General features: G+C 36.7%; 1 protein-coding gene across 1 annotated transcript in view; it reads left to right on the top strand.

The window, feature by feature from the left end:
• LOC127413416 (netrin receptor UNC5A-like) overlaps nt 1-18,297 on the top strand; it is a 377,604-nt gene extending 359,307 nt beyond the window's left edge. The window contains exons 12-15 of the mRNA XM_051650562.1: nt 5,405-5,554; nt 8,809-8,973; nt 9,825-10,003; nt 12,168-18,297. Of these exons, the coding sequence (XP_051506522.1) occupies nt 5,405-5,554; nt 8,809-8,973; nt 9,825-10,003; nt 12,168-12,333 (660 nt within the window). The 3' untranslated portion in view covers nt 12,334-18,297. The remainder of the gene's footprint in view (nt 1-5,404; nt 5,555-8,808; nt 8,974-9,824; nt 10,004-12,167) is intronic.
• The last annotated feature ends 177 nt before the right edge of the window (nt 18,298-18,474 follow it).

Here is an 18,474-nt window from a genome sequence, read left to right as displayed (position 1 = left end):
CTGGCAACACCCTAGCAACAACCCAAAACACTCCAGCAACCAGCTAGCAACACTCCAGCAACTCCCTAGCAACTGCCTAGCAATACCCCAGCAACCACCCAGAACACCCTAGCAACCGCATAGCTATGTGCTTGGCTATACCCTAGCAACACACTAGTATCACAGCAGCCAGTTTTGGATGGGCTGGCACAACTTAAACTATCATCAAAAACAGTATAAATCTAGATTATGAAGGTAAATCAAACAAATGCAGAAAAAAGAGATTTTAAAATCTCCAGAAAGCCTCCACTTTTGACCTCTGAGGTTCTCCAGCCTTCTGACAAATGAAAGTGTTTTATCTTCATACAAGATTAGGTCACCATGAACTTTACAGTTAGCGCATTGCACTATTGCCTGATTTGCTTTTAAATGTTTTCTCGTGTGTGTTTGGTGGGTGATCGTTTGTAGCGTGAGTGAGCATCTAACCTCCTTCTGTCAAAGACAGCGAGGCGAGATAAACTACAGTATATAAGAGTCGCATGTATTCCCAAATGAAGTGCAGCGCTAGTCTGTCAGAGCCACGGCTCAGCACGCTGCAGGAGATGTCCAGGCCTGTGAGGATGAAGGGTTTGTGGGCTGGTGAGGACTCTGGCCATGCTTCCAGTAATCCTGTTATCTGTCTCTCTATAGCTTACCACCTTTCTAACCTGAAGACACCAATGTTAAGCTGCCTCTGTCTCCTCTCCATTCATTTTTTAAATTTATTTTTTTATTATTATTATTATTTTATTTGATTTTATTGCTCTTGCTTCCTTTTTCACCCTCTCTTGCTTCATCTCACAGACTTCCAGTGAGGAATCTAAAGTCAGAGGGTGGTCTTCTTCCTAGATTTTTTTTTAAATTTTTTATCTAGGCTACAGTCACTGCTTTTTTCTTTTTAAAATAGAGCTAAGTCATCATCATATCTTTGTCAAATGAAAACTTCACATCATCTCTCTATAGTATCTGCTTTAAAAAAGACCTTACAAAAAATACCAATTAGTTTGAGACATTTTTAATTAATGAATGTTGATACGTTTTCAAATATGTCATTATTGTTAACTAAAATTTTATTTTATTATATGCCATTTTAGTCCAGGCAAAATTGTCTTAAATTAATAAATATCACATGACAAAATATTGTCTAAATTTAAAGTATATTTCTGGCAAAAGATACATACTATGTATGACTAAAACACAAAATCTCATAACACTTTAATATTGGGTTTTCAAACATTGCAAGTGGCTTTTAAATGTTTTGTCATTTACATTTCTTTTTTTTATTGATTTATTTTTTTTTTTTTTTATGTGGTGGTTTATACCAATTTACCAATTTTACTATATTACTGTTAACTGTAGTAGCCATGGTATTTTGGCTAAAACAATCATTTTACAAGCACATTGTGCATACAAGATGGCTATATAATGGTTAATATGAAGGGATGACTTGGAATAAACCAATAAAAATTGTTTTCTGGCATGGTACACATTGTGAAAGACACTTTTTTGCTCTGGAAACTGCCTTCAGAAAAGCCATTTGTAATGTGATTCACATTTGTTAGTGAGTATACTTCATTTTACATCTACATCTACAACCTCTGTTGCTATCACAACAGTGGAAGGGATATGGATGCAATGAATGCAGTCACTATAGACAATATTGCAATTATCATGTTTTCTTTCTTTTTTTTTTTTTAAGATTATTTACTGTATTATCAGTTGTTAACTTAAATTGGCTTGCAGCCAATTCTATTACATTCTGTCATGTAGCAGTTTGTTTTTAGCAACGTCTTTGATTCATTTCTTTCCACAATTGCACAGTTTGGTCTTCAGGCAACATACCTGAAAAAAGGCCCAACCAAATATTATTTTTCACAATTTGAGAAGAATTTAATTTTTTTTATCAAACATATATATATATATATATATATATATATATATATATATATATTTAAACAGTGTTTACCAAATGCATGCAATAGATGGTTCAGATGCTTTTATTTTATTTTATTGTTTGTTTGTTTACCACAAATTCTGCAACAATTTATTAAGAAGACAATGGTGTATAAACAAGGCCAATATCCCCTCAGCCAGAGACATATGTTGAAAGCAAACACACAAATGGCAAGCTGAGATCTTGGCTGGGATGCAGCTGTTGCGGGCCAAGACTGACATGTTTATGCTCCTCAATTTGAGGAGGCCTTGTTAATATATGTAGGGTGGACAGGCTGGCCTGCTTCTGCATTGGTATTCATGCTCTTAGTTATTCATAATGGGATAATTGGCAGGCTCTTCTGTGTCTCCCATTACTAGGTAGCTAGATCTGCTGATAGGTCAGAATCAGGATCAAAGTCTGCAAACGGCAATTTGCAATGCTAATTTTCGTCCAATGAGTAATTGTGTTTAAGATAGGAACATTAAATGAGGCGCTTTGAAGCCTAAATAAAGTGTCTTTTGTCTATCTCAAAGACATGAAGGAGAGATTATATTCCTCTTCAGTTGTTTAATGCCCTCCGCCATTGACTGACAAATGACCTAATGACTTACGAGATAAACCTTGACCTTTGGTTGGCGCTCTTAAGATTCACTCCTCTGACTTAGACGAAGAGAACCGTGAAAGGCTGACAATACCAATCTTTACTTTAGAGTGAGATTGTAGCTTGACTTCTGGCTTTGATAGTGAAAATAGTTAAAACTCCTCTCATTATCTCACATAAAACCACTTGAGGTCTGTAAAAAAGATAAAACAGCCTTTAATGGCATGAACAGAGACAAAATTCTTGTCTGGAAGTTTTAGTTTTAGCTTAGTTTGTAATATTGAGCTACACGCTGGCTTTATACCAAAACCTACATAAACAGCCATTTAAAGCATCATAGGTGCGCTCCTATTGCAAAGGCTTTTCCAAAAATACCTTGTATTGACCCAATTCTAAGGCAGTATTGCATATCCCTGCTGAAAAGACCAACATTTTAATAAGATTACTTTACTATGGAAACAGATTACACACAACACTGCTAGTTTTTGATGGTTTAGTGCTGGTCTGTCTGGTAAGACCAAGTAAGTATTGCTGGTTAGCAAGTTCAGAAGCCTGATGGGGACACCAGCACACCATCAGCAGGAATGTTGATTATAAATAAACAAATATTTCAGTCAATATAAAAGAGTATCGATAAAAATATTTAATCGGATTAAAATGTGAATATTTTACCCAATATTTGTGTGTGCTCTGTATTTTAAATCTTATTAGAGTGTCAAATTTTTAGCTTAGCAACATGCTAACGGAAAACTCATTTGAAATCAATTGTGAATCGACTCTCCTGTGCGAGGAGCACAATTTGTACAGTATGTATGACACATGGACTCGCTGCCTATGTAGAGTGTTCCAAATTGGTTATTTCTGAAGTTCCTTTTCAGTTAGGATATTCCCTTAGAAGGCGGCTGACTATGTAGACAGTAGACAGCAAGACAGCTCACTACTAAATAACTTTTGAACCTAACCAAGTTTTCTTAATCCCACAGAGGAATAACATGGTACATGTATTGCAAATGGATAATTAACAGGTTCCATACCATTTTAATTGAAACCAGGACTGCCGATACTTGGTAAAGAGTGCAGAAATGTGCACCATGTGCAGATAAAACTCACTGAGATTCTCCATCTTAATTAGAGGTGCTCTCAAATCAACTCATGTGCATCCACATTCACACAAGCAAAAATCTAACATATGGTAATTATGGTTTCTGCGTCTCTCTCTCCTGCATTTGTTGTCTGTTCATTCAAGTTGCTTCTTTTATACCCACCGCACCCTGTTTCTCAGGAATGATTCACCTGTGTCTTTTCCTTTATTCCTTACCTTTGTGCTGTTGTTTTGTTAAAAAGTTTGAATGCTATGAAAGATTGCCATCCTCATTGGGAAGGTCTGGCAGTCCTCTAACCTTTGTTGTCCAATTCATCACGTTGTTTGAGTTGTAGTTCCTTGGTGTGAACAGAGGTCTTTGATGGGAGTCTTTCTCTTTCCAAGACCTCTGCTCTGTGCACTCCTTTAGCATGAGAGATGTGCCCTGAAAATGAATTGAGAGATCAGCTTGGATGTGCACGGATATTATTACCTAATTCCAGATAGCTGTTCTGATGTCGACAAATGGTCTTGCCGCACCAACCCCAATAATAAACGAAAACATTAGACAAATTTCTCCTGGCACAGCCACAGAAATTACATTTCTGTAAAAAGGTATGTAAATGCATACAAGAAATTTAAAAAGATCTTTGGTGTAGGATTTTTATAGATTTGTAATCTAGTTTTTAGTGTTGTTTTCAATTGTCCTTTCAATGTAGTTCATTTTTTGTAAGTTTTCACTCTGTAATTAATTAAATATAATTTTACAACTGTTTACGAGACTGTTACTCTTACGAGTACTTTTCGTTTCCAGTGTTTTCTAGTTTTACAGTACATTTAGTTTTTATTTTACTATTAGTATTTTAGTTAACGCATTAAAGTTAATACATTAATTGATATAATTTAATACATTTAATCGTTAACTTTCAGAGCTGTCACTATCTAGAGCATTTTCATGTTTAAAATGGTGGGTTTTAAAGGTTTTTTCTTTCTTTTTTAAATAGTATTTGAAACTATAATTATTTATGGTTCTTTATATTTTATTTTAATTAGTTTTGGTTAAATAGTTTAAAAATTATTTAAGTTTAGTTTAAGTTTTTCCAGTCATGTTTTTATTTTTATTTCAGTGAACAAACAGTGTTTTTATTCTGTTTTCATTATTTAGTGTGTTTACATGCACAATCTTACACTGATTATGCTTAATAAGCTGCTAATATGTACAAGGTCATGTAAACACCTTAAACGGTTTTCCTTTATCGCTGTAAATTCATAAATGGTTTAAGCAAAAAACGATTGGCACACATAATTTTTGCCCATTACCCTGATTTCACACTGCATGTAAACACCTTTACTGGCATTCTTACCAACTCATCCAAAGTGCACAAGTATTGTATGCATGACTGTTGACGTTTTGACATCAAAAGCAGAGAATAATCAGATCTTGCCTTGTTTTTTTTGTTTTTTTGTTTTTTTTGTTTTTATTAAACTGATTATTGTTAGTTATCAGCATATTGGTGTGCATGCAAATGTGCTCATTGATAATAACACTGCTTTGATGCACAAACAATGAGCTTGACGAATAGCTCAGTCTGGTCCTTCATTAACGCACCACCTGTGAATGCAGCACTGACCTTAACTCGGCAGAACTGCAGAGTCGGCGTGACCTTGCCATGACATTTGTTGAGCAGAGGGGAAACAGAAAGGGAATGCGGGTTATACTGTAAGTGCTGTGGCCTGACCGACTGCTCTGTGAATTTTTGCTCTGCAGGAGGTGATGCAGATGGAAAGACAGCTGGGTGGTCGATTGATTGACGAACCACACGTCCTGCTCTTCAAAGATAGCTACCACAACCTGCGCCTCTCCATTCATGACATGCCCCAGGCTCACTGGAGAAGCAAACTTATGGCCAGCTATCAGGTTGGTTCCTACTTAACAACCTCTTTTGCTCATATCTGATTCCCTCTGTTTTACAATGTTTTCGCTATCAAAATACTATTTCCTGTTCCAAATGGATGGAGAGACAACTATAAGCTATTTGTAGGCTGATTCTACAAAAAGTGTACATTTACATTCAGTCTTTCATTTAGCAGATGCCTTTATCCAAAGCGACTTACAAATGAAGAGCATAGCAAGCAATTTGTCATACAAAAGTCAACAATATCTGCAGTATCGCACAGCCAAGTTCCCAATGTGGCTGGAATAGTATAGAAGCTAGCATAGAAGAAAGAGACAGACAAGGTTAAGTAGGTGCATTTAGTGTGGATTGGTTAAGTGCTCTCTAAACACGTGTGTTCAGCTGGTTCTTGAATGTTGAGATGGTTTCAGCAGATCGTCTGGAGGTTGGAAGCTCATCTCACCACAGAAGGACAGAGAAAATGAATGATCATGAAATAGACTTTGTGCCTCTAAGCAATGGGACCACCAGGCGCCACTCGTTCATTAACCACAGAGAGCGAGTTGGCATATAGACCTGGAAGAGTGAAATGAAGTAAGAGGGTGCTGTTCCACAGGCTGTTGTGAAGGCCAGAGTCAAAGCCTTGAATTTGATTCAGGCAGCTACAGGTAATCTGTGTAGCGAAATCATGAGTGGGGTGACGTGAGCCCTCTTTGGCTGATTAAGGACCAGATGCGCTGCTGCGTTCTGGACCATCTGCAGCGGCTTAATCATGCTACCTGTGAGGCCGGCCAACAGGGCATTACAGTAGACCAGTCTTTATATGACCAGAGCTTGGACCAGGAACTGTGCAGCATATTCAGACAGGAAAGGTCAGATTTTTCTGATGTTGTAAAGTGCGAAACTGCAAGAACGGGCGGTTGCTGAGATGTGGGCAGTGAAGATAAGCTGGTCATCTACCACCACTCCCAGGTTCTGAGCGGGCCTGGTTGGTGCTAGTGTAGTTGAACCAAAATGAATAGTGAGGATGTGTTCAACAAATGGATTGGTTGAGATCACGAGGAGTTCTGTCTTGGCAAGGTTGAGCTGAAGGTGGCGTTCCTTCATCCAGGCCAAGATTTCAGAGAAGCAGGGAGAGATACGAGCTGAGACGGTGTGGTTGTCAGGCTAAGCTGACAGGAGAGCTGCGTATCATCTGCGTAGCAGTGGTAGGAAAAGCCATGTTCCTTAATTATCGATCCAGGTAACATTGTGGTTCTGTGGCGCTATTAAAACATTGTTCTGTATGTTCGAGCATCCCGAGCAGCCCGACATAACAGCTTTGTCCTCAACCATTGGCATTAGTTTTGGGCAGGGCTGTCAGTTTGTCTGACCAGTGGCAGATGGTGAAGTGTTTGGGAAGCCTGTTAAAAAATAAATAAGTAAATAAACAGAGTGAATTGGCGAGCTGGGACCCTCGGACATCTGCTCTTAATAACTTGCGCGGCCTTGGCTACAAGTTAACGGCTTCTTGAGTTGAGAAGGATGGAGAGTTCTGCAGTTTTCTCATATGTCTTGCTTACCCACTATGCCCATCTCAGGACGTTTTCCCAGTGGAGGAGATTAAATAGAGTCCAATATGTAAATTCTCAAGGCTGCAGAGCCTGATTTCACGTACTTCCCCTTCTGGATCATGTATGCTAGGCCTCTAAGGGCCATCTCTGGATTCTACAGGAAAATCTTGGTGAAAAAAAGCTCCTCAGAGGATTTAAAGATGCCAGCTAACAGTGTTAAAGCACAAATGTGCATAGAGGAAACATTTTCTCACCTGAACGTCCCTAATTTTTCTCTGCAGTGGTACTTTTAAGTCTGTGTAACAGCTCCCCCATTAGAGCAAATTGAGGTATTGCATATTCTGTGATAATAGTGCCTTTTATTGATTTGACATTTGATTGGCTCATGAGTGATTTGTAGTCTGATGTGGAGTGTGCTTATCTGTGTTTTTGTTATGTTACTCAACACAATTAATGAGACAAGACCACTTTGGGTGTGTTAATAAAGTTAACAGTTAGTCTAATGAAACTTTCATATTAAAAACATTGTATTTATTTGATAGACTTAATGTATTGTTTTAATTCAAGTTTTATTTGGAATAATATCTACTGAATTATCCATAAATTAATTTCAAAACCCCTTGGGGAACAAATAGCTTTTATGGACGTTTGGCTGTTTTCAGAGACAAAGAAACTATTTTCCTGCTCCGTTTGAAAATGTCGCCAACAATAGGTTTAGAAGAGCATTCTTAGACTTGCATCGGCAGCCACAGCATCATAAATCATCAGGTGTTGGGCTTTGTTCTTTGTCTGCATCTCCTACTGTCCGTCAAATTCAACAGGATTAATTGTTTGCAACTGCAGAACCTTTAATGAAAAATTAAAGAGTGTATTGTCTGCAGAGACTGAATTGTTCTCTCAGGTTCATTTATGTCAAACACAAAGTTTGTTTCTGTCACAACTTTACTTTTTGCCAAAATTTGGAAACTTTGGCATAGTCCAGGTGTTGCGAGAATGTATTTGCGAGAGTGTCCTCCTACGGGCTGCGGCCTATGGGTTAGCGCTCCATAAGTGGCTTGTCATATCCTTTTATAATTTGAAACCATAGATATTTTGTTTTAAATAATTTTGGGGAGAGAATGTATGTAGAGATTAATCTCTCATTAGAGCAAGCTGTGGTTCCCACTTGCCTAAAGTCAGCCATAATTGTCCCAATCTCTAAGAAAACAGCAGTGAACTGTCTGCATGATTATCGTCCAGTACCTAACTCCTATCATCATGAAATGTTTTGAGAGGCTGATTCTTACTCACTTCAAGGCTGTCATCCCTGCTGAACTGGATCAACATCAGTTTGCGTATCGGACCAACAGATCAACAGATGATGCAGTCATAACAGCTGTTCACACAGCCCTCACACACATGGACCAGCCAAACACATATGTGAGGATGCTGTTTGTTGATTTTAGTTTAACCTTTAATACCATCATTCCTCACAAACTAGTCCAAAAACTGATGCACCTGGGCTTGGACAGCTCACTGAGTTTATGGATACTGGACTTCTTAAGCAACAGGCCTCAAACTGTCAGGATGGGATATTTAATACATTAATACACATAGGATATAGAGGATGTATATTTTGTAAATGAAAGGGGTTCAAATTCTGTGGAGATTTCTACTTAATTTTGGACCTGCTCATGTCTTTATGAGCAATAATAATTCAGTGCGACATTTCTTTGGTCCTTCAGGAGATCCCGTTCTATCACATCTGGAGCGGCTCTCAGCGGACCCTCCACTGCACCTTTACACTAGAGAGACAGAGCCTGAGCACCTGTGATCTCACCTGCACGCTGTGTGTGTGGCAGGTAGAAGGAGAGGGACAGAGCTTCACTCTTGACTTCAACATCTTAAAGGTACCAGACAGTAAGCTCTCCTGTTGCCTGAAAACCGTGGAGTCACTGTTCTATGTGAAGCTGCTTCGGAACAAGATGTATTGTGAATTGAATTGACACTGTGGTTTGCACATGTGGTCTGTTCTTTTTACTTATTCTTATTTGAATAAGGATTTGAATTTTTTCTTGGCAGAAGCCACAATATTTTTTTTAACGATTTCCTAAACCTACAGTAGATCAAAGAATCAGAATGTAAAATTTGAATTTGTCCAGTCATGTGCACATGACAAATATTATTTTTAACAATTTTCCAAAACATATTTCAGTGAATTTGAATTTTTAATTTTGATCTGAGTTTGAATTTTAGTTTGAATTTGAATATGAAATTCAATTTGCATGGTCATTTGCACATACCAAAGACCCTTTTTAACCATTTTCCATAACCTAGTTCAGTGAATTTGAATTTGGAATTTTGATTTGAGTTTGATTTGAATTTGAGTTTGAATTTGAGTTGTCTGAATTTTAAATTCAGTTGACTTGGTAATTTGCACATGCTGAAGGTTCTTTGTAATCATTTTCTTAAACAGTTCAGCGAATTTGAATTTACATTTGAGTTTGAATTTGAATTTAAGTTTAGTTTAAGTTTGAATTTGAATTTGAAATTCAATTGGCACAGTCATTTGCACATGACAAAGATTCTTTTTAACCTTTTTCCAAAACCTACCAAAGTAAACCACCACAGATCAAAAGAGTGAAAGTCCTAAGTATTGAACCACCACTGTAATGTGTCATTCCTTCACCTGTGAATCACTGTGGTAGCACTTTCTGTCTAAATCATCTTTTCTAAATCCCCTGATGTATTTACTGTCCAGGACATCAGACCAATGGACACTGATTTTCTGTTGATGGACAACTGCACCCCTGCCCTGGCTGGCCCGAGCGCATTCCAGATCCCATACCTCATCCGACAGAAGATCTGCAGCAGTCTGGATGCCCCCTGCCCCAACGGAGCAGACTGGAGACTACTGGCACAGAGACTCAAGCTCGATAGGTAAGATTGTCTTATGGATTTTAGAGGGTCCTCTCTCCATGATTAACAATGGATGCTCTTTTACAAAAGTGGAGGATTTTGTTCGGGTTGGGTAAATACATTTTTCGAAAAACACTGTAAGGCATCTTACATTACCAGACAAAAGTTTAGACACACCTACTCATTCCACCTGGTCACATTCTTTATTATTACTGTTTTCCACATTTTAGAATAATGGCAGTGTCATCAAAACTCTGAAATAACACACATGCAAGTATGGGAATAATGGAGTGTAACAACATTAAACCATGTTGAAGGAGATCCTACAATATGTATGATGGGTCATCAATTTATATTTGTCTACAAAACTTATTTCAAGCATTTAAGCTCAAACCAGATTTCCTTGGTGCATTTTTGTACTTGCATATTAAATACAGACTTTCACAGGAAATTGCAAGGCAGTGATTTAATTACTACACCGCTGAACTTCCTCCTGGTAATGGAATATAATGGGCAGACTTCATTTGTCCAATAATGTTTACTTGCTCCAATTAATCACTATTTAAAGTGTTGTAGTGTGTGTTCAATTAGCACACTGGCCCAAAGCGTTCAATTTTCATTTACTTAGTTAAGAAAAAGCACAGAATTCACACAGGTAGAACTAGTTTTAATGGTTTTCACTCATGATACTCTTTGGAAAATGTTTTTTAGGACTTAAAAGCAGCGGCTACAAGCAAATATAACCTTTTCTCTCTAAGAACACAGCACATGTAGAAAACAACACTTAAAGCCCCAGGCATTTGAGGTACAGAAAAAGGCCGTTAGATCGAACAATCTACTTCAGCTTCCTTTGGGAGATGCACCTCGCAACATCTAATATGCTGCAGAAAGGGGCTTGCTTTGTTCTTATTGATCAGCTTTGATCCAAAAGGTTCAGGGTGGTCAATGGTAAATGTCACATGCATCCTGGGCTTTACGCTTTTAGAGGACTGAGAGCCACAGTAGATAAATTATCAAATGAAATTGCAGTGCTGCTTTAGTTGAAGAGTTAACAAAGGGTGTAGAACCAATATTCTGTAGAATTTAGTTGTCTTTCATTGGTAGATAGCTTCAGATCCAGAATATCTGTGAGTATATGGGGATGGGGAATAGTAGATGTCACACATTTCTACATGGACCAACTACAGTAATATGTCCAGTTAGATGTATGTATTGGCTTACAATGCAAGATAAGCTTTTTGATGTTCTAGTTCATTTAGTTTATAAAAAAATAATAATAATAGTAATAATAACATTCAATCCTTGATTAAAGGGATAGTTCACCCAAAAAGGAAAATGCTCTCATCATTTACTCACTGTCATGGAATTACAGATGTGTATGACTTTCTTTCTTCTGCTGAACACCGACAAAGGTTTTTAGAAGAATATTTCAGCTCTGTTGGTCCATACAATGTAAGTGAATGGTGATCAAGCTCTAAAAATCACGTAAAATCCATTGTGTCTAGCTGTAAAGAAGAAGTGGATCATATTTTATATAATATAAAATCTATTTTTATATATTTTTTATAATTTATAATTTATCATTTTATATTTCATTTTATTATATAAATTTGAATTATAAAATAAATGATTTTTTACATAAAAATGAAGCCTATTTTTCAAACCATTTAGAGTTGTTTTCTGACACTATTTTCATGTTAAGCCAATTTTACCTCCAAATTTGCATTACTGTAATGCCAAAAAAAAAAAAAAAAATCTCTTTACTCTATAACTACAGTAATAAAAATCATCCTGTCACAATGCAAAAAGTCTTAAAGCTGAAGCGTGTGTTTTTTGGACTGTTGACTGTTTGACTGTCTTCTCGGCCATCTTGATATGCAGAGATAGCTACTGTATAAGTAAGAGGATTGATTTTCCAGAAAAATATGAACACAGTGGTGTTTCAAAACATTTCCCTGATTGATTGAGCATCCCGACACAGTAAGTTTGGCTCAACCAATGGTGTCAGTTTTGGGTGGGACCAACTGTTTGTTGACCAGTGGTGAAGAAATTACACAATTCACCTGATCCTAAAAAAACAGCCTTTATGCTATTTGTTCTAAATATAATTAAATAATTTATTTCGATTTTTGGGGTGAGATATGTGCATCTCCTTTATGTAATTAGTATTTTCTCTTTTCACCAGGCACATGAGTTTCTTTGCGTCCAAATCAAGCCCCACATCAGTGATCCTGGACTTATGGGAGGCCCAGCACTTCCACAGCGGTAATCTCAATCAGCTCGCTGCCGTGATGGCTGAGATTGGCAAGCAGGAGGCTATGATATTCCTGGTGTCAGACGGGGAGTGCTGACACGTTCAAACTGGAGCAGAACAGCCATGTCTCTGAATGATGGGTTGAGGGAAGGATGAGACCCTCTGCCCGCCCCACCAAACACGAGAAAAAAATCAAAGAACAGGGTTTACCCAACTATATAAGGCCACTTCCCAAGTGAATAGGGAAAAAATAGAAAGAAAAAAAAAAACAACAGCAAGAGCTGGAGAAACCTGGCAGGGCTTTTAGATGTACTGTGAACTGAGACGAAATGCCCCTTTCTCTGAACAAAACTCCATTTGTTTAGAAAAAAAAAAAAAAGGTGTATAGTGATTTTCAGAAATGGTTCTGGCCCTTCCCACAGCTGACCAATACGTCTTTTCTAACAACTTTTACGTTAGACACATTGATATATTTATATCGGACTGGAAACTGAAATGAAATCAGTTGAGAGATATCATATGGAATGTGTACACTAGATAGGTAAGGTGGATATTTTGCAAACAAATTAAATATGTGACATGCATTTTGTAAATGTGTACCATTTAGCAATATGCAAACACATATCGATGACAATTTCCTTTGGCCGCACATTTCTTACCTCACAGAGCATTTAAATTTTTAGAGAAAAGTTCTGTAAATTTCAGGTCAAAAACTTAATGAGGATTTTATTTTTATTTTTATTTTTTTGTGAGAGCCATCAGTTTTCTCTTCTGCCCCTGTGCACTTAATGTGTCTATTCTACTACATGAAGCCATAAAGTCCCAAATTCAACTCAATGCAATGGGTATGTTGCGGTCCGAGTGGATAATCGGTAAATAAGCAAGGATTTTTTGGAATGGGTGATCAGGGACCTGAACATTTTGAAGAACACCATTTTTATTGTTGCTTTTAACAGACACTGATATTTTGAGAAAAGGGTATTCTACAAAGCATTTTCTCATAGCCCTCTTATGTCAGTGCTACCCCCTGCAAGTCTAGAATTCTCAATTTTGATGAAATATTTCAAATTTATATTCGAAGTTTATAAAGGTAGAAAAAAAACCCTGGTTGCAAAGGTTTTCTTATAAAGAGAAAATGCAAAACTACCAAATATTTCATTGCTATTCTCATTCATATTTAAGGATTGTATGTTTCTCGGAAAGCCATTTTGGCTCCAGGGCAAATTCGTATCTGCAGGAGATCACCCCCTAAAACGCAAATGTTCCATCCAGGGAACCTTCATCGAAACTCAACAACTGTTTTAGTTTTCATGAATTGAACACCATGTTGTGAGTGTTATTTTTCTGTGAATGTGCATTACGCAGTTTGATTGTCTGAATTTTTTGAATGTGAGAATGTTTCATTACAAATGAAGGATGATAAAAACTGTAGATCACACATTGGCCACTTTCATCTTGATGATAGGCCATGGAGACGGTTGGAAGAATGAGGCACATTCTCTCAACAGTGAATTGGGTGTAGGAATAAACAGGCCTGTTTCACTCAGCTAACAGAGAACTCACTAAAAAGGCCCATTTTTTTCCACATAATGTACGTTTTTCATGGTTTTTGTACATTATGTTTTTGAAAGGTTCCCGTAAAATCACTTGGTGGTATTTGTAAAAACAACTAATCAGCTAATTGTATTTTTTTTTATACAGTATCTACGAAGGTCATAATGTCTTGTAGATATGTACTTTTTTAGTTTATATATAACATCTCTGCAGCAACCAAAGTGTATGAGCCATCAGAAGCTTTTATTTTATATCTATGCCGATATATTAAATAATGTACTTTTATTAATGGAGTACAATTAACGTTCCGAATTTTACATCAATCATTTTCATGTGCATCAGGCAACATCTTAATTTTGAGCATTTCACTGGTAAAAACAATTTAAATATTTAATATCGCACTTTGTAAAGTAATTGTAAATGATATTTTAATAACGAGCCAAAAAAGACAACTGACGTAATATTTGTCGAAGTATAACCTGTGAAGTGTTTGCCTACTGTTCATTGGTTATATAGCACTGAGTTGGTTCTTTCTGCAATGTTTGAGGTTTAGACTGTTTTTGCCATATGTTTGTACACCATTTGTTTTTTTGTTTTTTTTGTTCTTATGCTGATGGTGTATGGGTAAAAAATCCTCAAATTCCTACACAGTCTCAACACAAAACAGAGTGACGTGCCAGTAAATTATAAGTAGGCCTACCTGTGAGAGAATTTAGATGAGGATTCGGTGCTACCGAATGCGTTTTCAAAATAAAAGTCAATTTTGTAACCCTCAGGTTTGAGTTCAAGCAGTGGCGTAGCCAAGGGTGGGCCACCCAAATTAGACCCAGGCCCACCCAGAATATAAGAGATCATTCTTTGACTTCAAATATATGTTTATTAATAAGTTTGAAAAAATGCACAAATTCTGAGATCTGAAAGTGTGAAAGAATGTGTCGCTTTTCTGTTGTTAAGAAAAATTTGGTTACATTTTTTTTTCCCTAAAACTTGGCCCATGCATTTTTATTGAGGCCCACCCAAAAGTAATTTCCTGGCTACGCCCTTGAGTTCAAGCAGACACGTTACATATTTTTCAAAACTTGTTCTATACTGAATGAATAAAGCCCACAGAGAATCTGTGCCCATTACTATACTAAAACCATGGTTAATTATCATATGTTTTAAGCAATAGGGTGACAACATTATATTGAAAATAGATTTATACTTGTACGTCCACATTAATCCGGATACATTTGAAAACAGCATTTTCGTTTTTCGAAACGCTCTCCATTCACACTGCCATTTTCAAGCATTTTCCAAAAGTTTCTCTTCCACACTGAAACAAATGAAAACTCTTAAATCCCCTTAATGCGTATGCGAAAAATCACCATTCCTCGTGTTCTGTCGCCGGACAGCAATTCTGAGTAAACTTCTCGTCGCCATTGAAGGAATGCATTGTGAAGGTTGTACAAAGTAACATTTATCTTTAACAGCGCTATCAAAGTTAATAACAGGCACAACAACAGCGCTGTTTTGGGAAGAATGGATCACGTGACACTGTCACATGACAACGCATATCGTTTTCAGATATCTCCATTTCCTCTGTCCACACTACTACATGAAGATGCCGTTTTCAAGTTTATCCACTTGGAAGAGCGTTTTCGAAAAGCTCAGTTTTCGGATCAAAAACGTAGTCTCAGTGTGGAAGGAAGTCCAAAACGTAGAGAAAAAGATGCCTTTTCAAATGAAAACGTATTAGTGTGGACGTGGCCTAAGACTTCGTGGGGCTCAAGTGAATCAGTGAATCGTTTATGCAAACTAGTTCATTTATATGAACTGTCCAAAAGAGATGACTCACTAAAATGATTCGGAGTTCCCAACGCTAAATAAAAGGGAATCGTTTATTTAAACCGCTTTATGTACATGAACTGTCCGAACGGACCGATTCACTTGATTTGGATTTACTAGCCCAGCGTTACATGAGAGAGAGAGGACTGTTTAGTAGGGATGGGCAATACCACTTATATACTTTTTTTTTTTTTATTATTATTCTTGGGATGAAATGGGTCATTTTAAATATTATTTATAAGGTCCATATTTTGTACCTTTAAAGGCCTAAAATGGAAAATTATTTGACTTCTGTTTTGTTCAACTTTACAGAAATTAACCATGGTTTTACTACAGTAACCACTTATCTTTATACTATATCTAGATTATAGATCAGTGACAGTAACTATAGTATAACCATGGTATTTGTAGTAAAACCATATTAACCACAAAACTATTTAACTACAGTCATGGTTACAACAGAATTACGCAACCTAGTCTCATAGAATTAATGTTATTATAACATTTTTGCAAACTGAGTTTTACCTGCCGAATTCTACATTTTGCTGCAGATTCCTGCTTTAATTAACACAAGATACACTACAATAACTGTGCGTTTTATTCACTTTCACATAAATCACGAGTACAACGGATGATTATGACTTTATAAACACTTATTTTTCACACTATTACTCACACACTGCTATGTTATGATATCGAAACATTTTTATTATAATGCATCATTTGAAAAACGAGAAATTTTAATGTTTGAATTACAGACTCACCTACATTTATACACTTATTCCAATGTTATTAGCTTCTGGGGTAGCTCACCTGATAAAATGTTGGACTTTGGACTCGGAAGGCCAAGTTTGGAGACCAGTCAAGAAAGCTAACCCGTGGGATGAGAGTCTCATAGAAGCAACATGAAATGTAATTTTGTTTTTGGACACTATCCGTTAGGTTTAGGCATTGGTTACGGATGTCTGTTATGTGTCTGCCTCTCATTTGATTTTAGATCACTATTGGTTAAGTTTAGGTTAAAGTTGTAGTTTAGGGAGGTACGTTACTCATTAAAACTCCGACTAATCACCTGAAAAACCTAGTCTGATTACAATATAATTTCACTCGCTTTTGGCGTCCCCCGCTGGACATTTCACTGAGAGACTGCAGTTAATCATTTATTAACACAGACTACATAACATTTTCCACACTTTAACATCTCTTGATGAAAAAAATAAAAAAAACAAACCCATCATGTCACATATAGATTTGTCCTTATTTAGTAGAAGCTGTTTGTTTTTCTTTCATTACGACAGACAAGCACTGCGCCATCTTTTTGAACAAGCGTTGTGCGGCGCGAGTGCTGTCTGTGACTGCTTGTGTCGTTCAGAATTTCTCGCGTTAAGATGAGAACAAATAATTCCTATCGTATGCAATCATTTGATAATATATACTTCTTTTTTCACTTTGAAGTTTCCGATATGCATTCATTCCCTTACAAATAAAATCTAGAGTTGCCAAAAAATTGCTGCAAACTTACCGCAAATTTGCCACTCATTATTTTAACATTCAGATTAGCTTATTCGCCGCAAATGTTTGTCAGAAGTTTGCAGCTCTTCAGCGTTAGTGGTGAACCTTTGGCGACAATGAAGAGTTTGACGCAAAGCTCATTTGCATGTGAAAATTAATGAGTGGCGAATTTGTGGCAAGCATGTGGCACCCCTCGATTTGTTTTGGTATGGGTTTTCATGGTAATTAAATACTAATATCAATTGTGAGGAACTATATTCTCAATACAGCATCCGTATTGGAAGTATCGATACTTTAGGATTGATCTCCATCCCTACGGATTAGGTGAGTGCTTTTGAATATTCCTTCGGCTCCATTCGCAATTTAAAGTGACAAATGTACCGTTTGTGACGCTACAGCACTACTCGTTGGAAAATGTAGTTCGTTACTGGAAAAGCTACACCATTGTGAAAATAGCTAAGTTAGTAGCATCGTTACTCCCCAACACCACTTCTGTCTGGGCCTCTGCTTAAGTTAATTTCTCATCAATCTACGTGCATTTTGTTCTTTTCACAGACATAAAATCATTCCAACAACCTGTTGTTGGCTGATCTCATGATACTCATTCTTCAAGAAAAGCTATCTCTTATCATGACTGTACATTTTGTCAGCCTCATTCATAGCTGTTCTGTGTAAATGAATGTGTGTGCGCAGTTTCTTTCCACGGAGTTCCACTTACTTTTTGAACTGAAAACAGTAGAATTGTGTACCTGTGAATGTTCTTCGATTCGACTTATTAATTCAATGTTCCATGCCTTTCTGCAAGTCAAAATGCTGTATTTATTACATGCCATAGCGCTTATGCAATTGTACAATTCTTTTCTATTATGTTTTTTTTTTTTTTTTTTTTTTTTTGTGAAGTTGCTTTTCATTTTCCTCGTCAATGTAAATTGTCGTCAATGATTTTGTGATCATAAGAAGCCCTCTTTCACAGACAGTTTTCTGTACTTTTTGGACAATGATATGGATTTGTGGGTAGAATTTTGGAAATTCATTTCTAAGTGCTTTCAAGTATTTACTTGGCCTTATGTATATATATCTCTATGAAATTTCAGAAAAAGGTATGTATAGTAATTGAACCCAAAATGGATGTAAATAAATTATATATTGTTACAAGAGGAGTTGGGTGATTTGTGCTACCACAAACAGCATGGTGTACAATATTTCATGACAGACGTTTGACTTCAAAAGGATTGAGTCCTTGTGGATGGCATAGCCTTTGAAATAATCAGGATTTATAGAGCTAACATTCAAAAGTGTATAGAAAATGCAATTTCAGTGATATTCGTACAGTATGATTAAGTAA

Source organism: Myxocyprinus asiaticus, chromosome 22 (assembly GCF_019703515.2).
Source record: "Myxocyprinus asiaticus isolate MX2 ecotype Aquarium Trade chromosome 22, UBuf_Myxa_2, whole genome shotgun sequence".
Classification (NCBI taxonomy): Eukaryota; Metazoa; Chordata; class Actinopteri; order Cypriniformes; family Catostomidae; genus Myxocyprinus; species Myxocyprinus asiaticus.
Note: the sequence above shows the minus strand (reverse complement) of the source record. Positions and strands in the feature narration are given on the sequence as shown.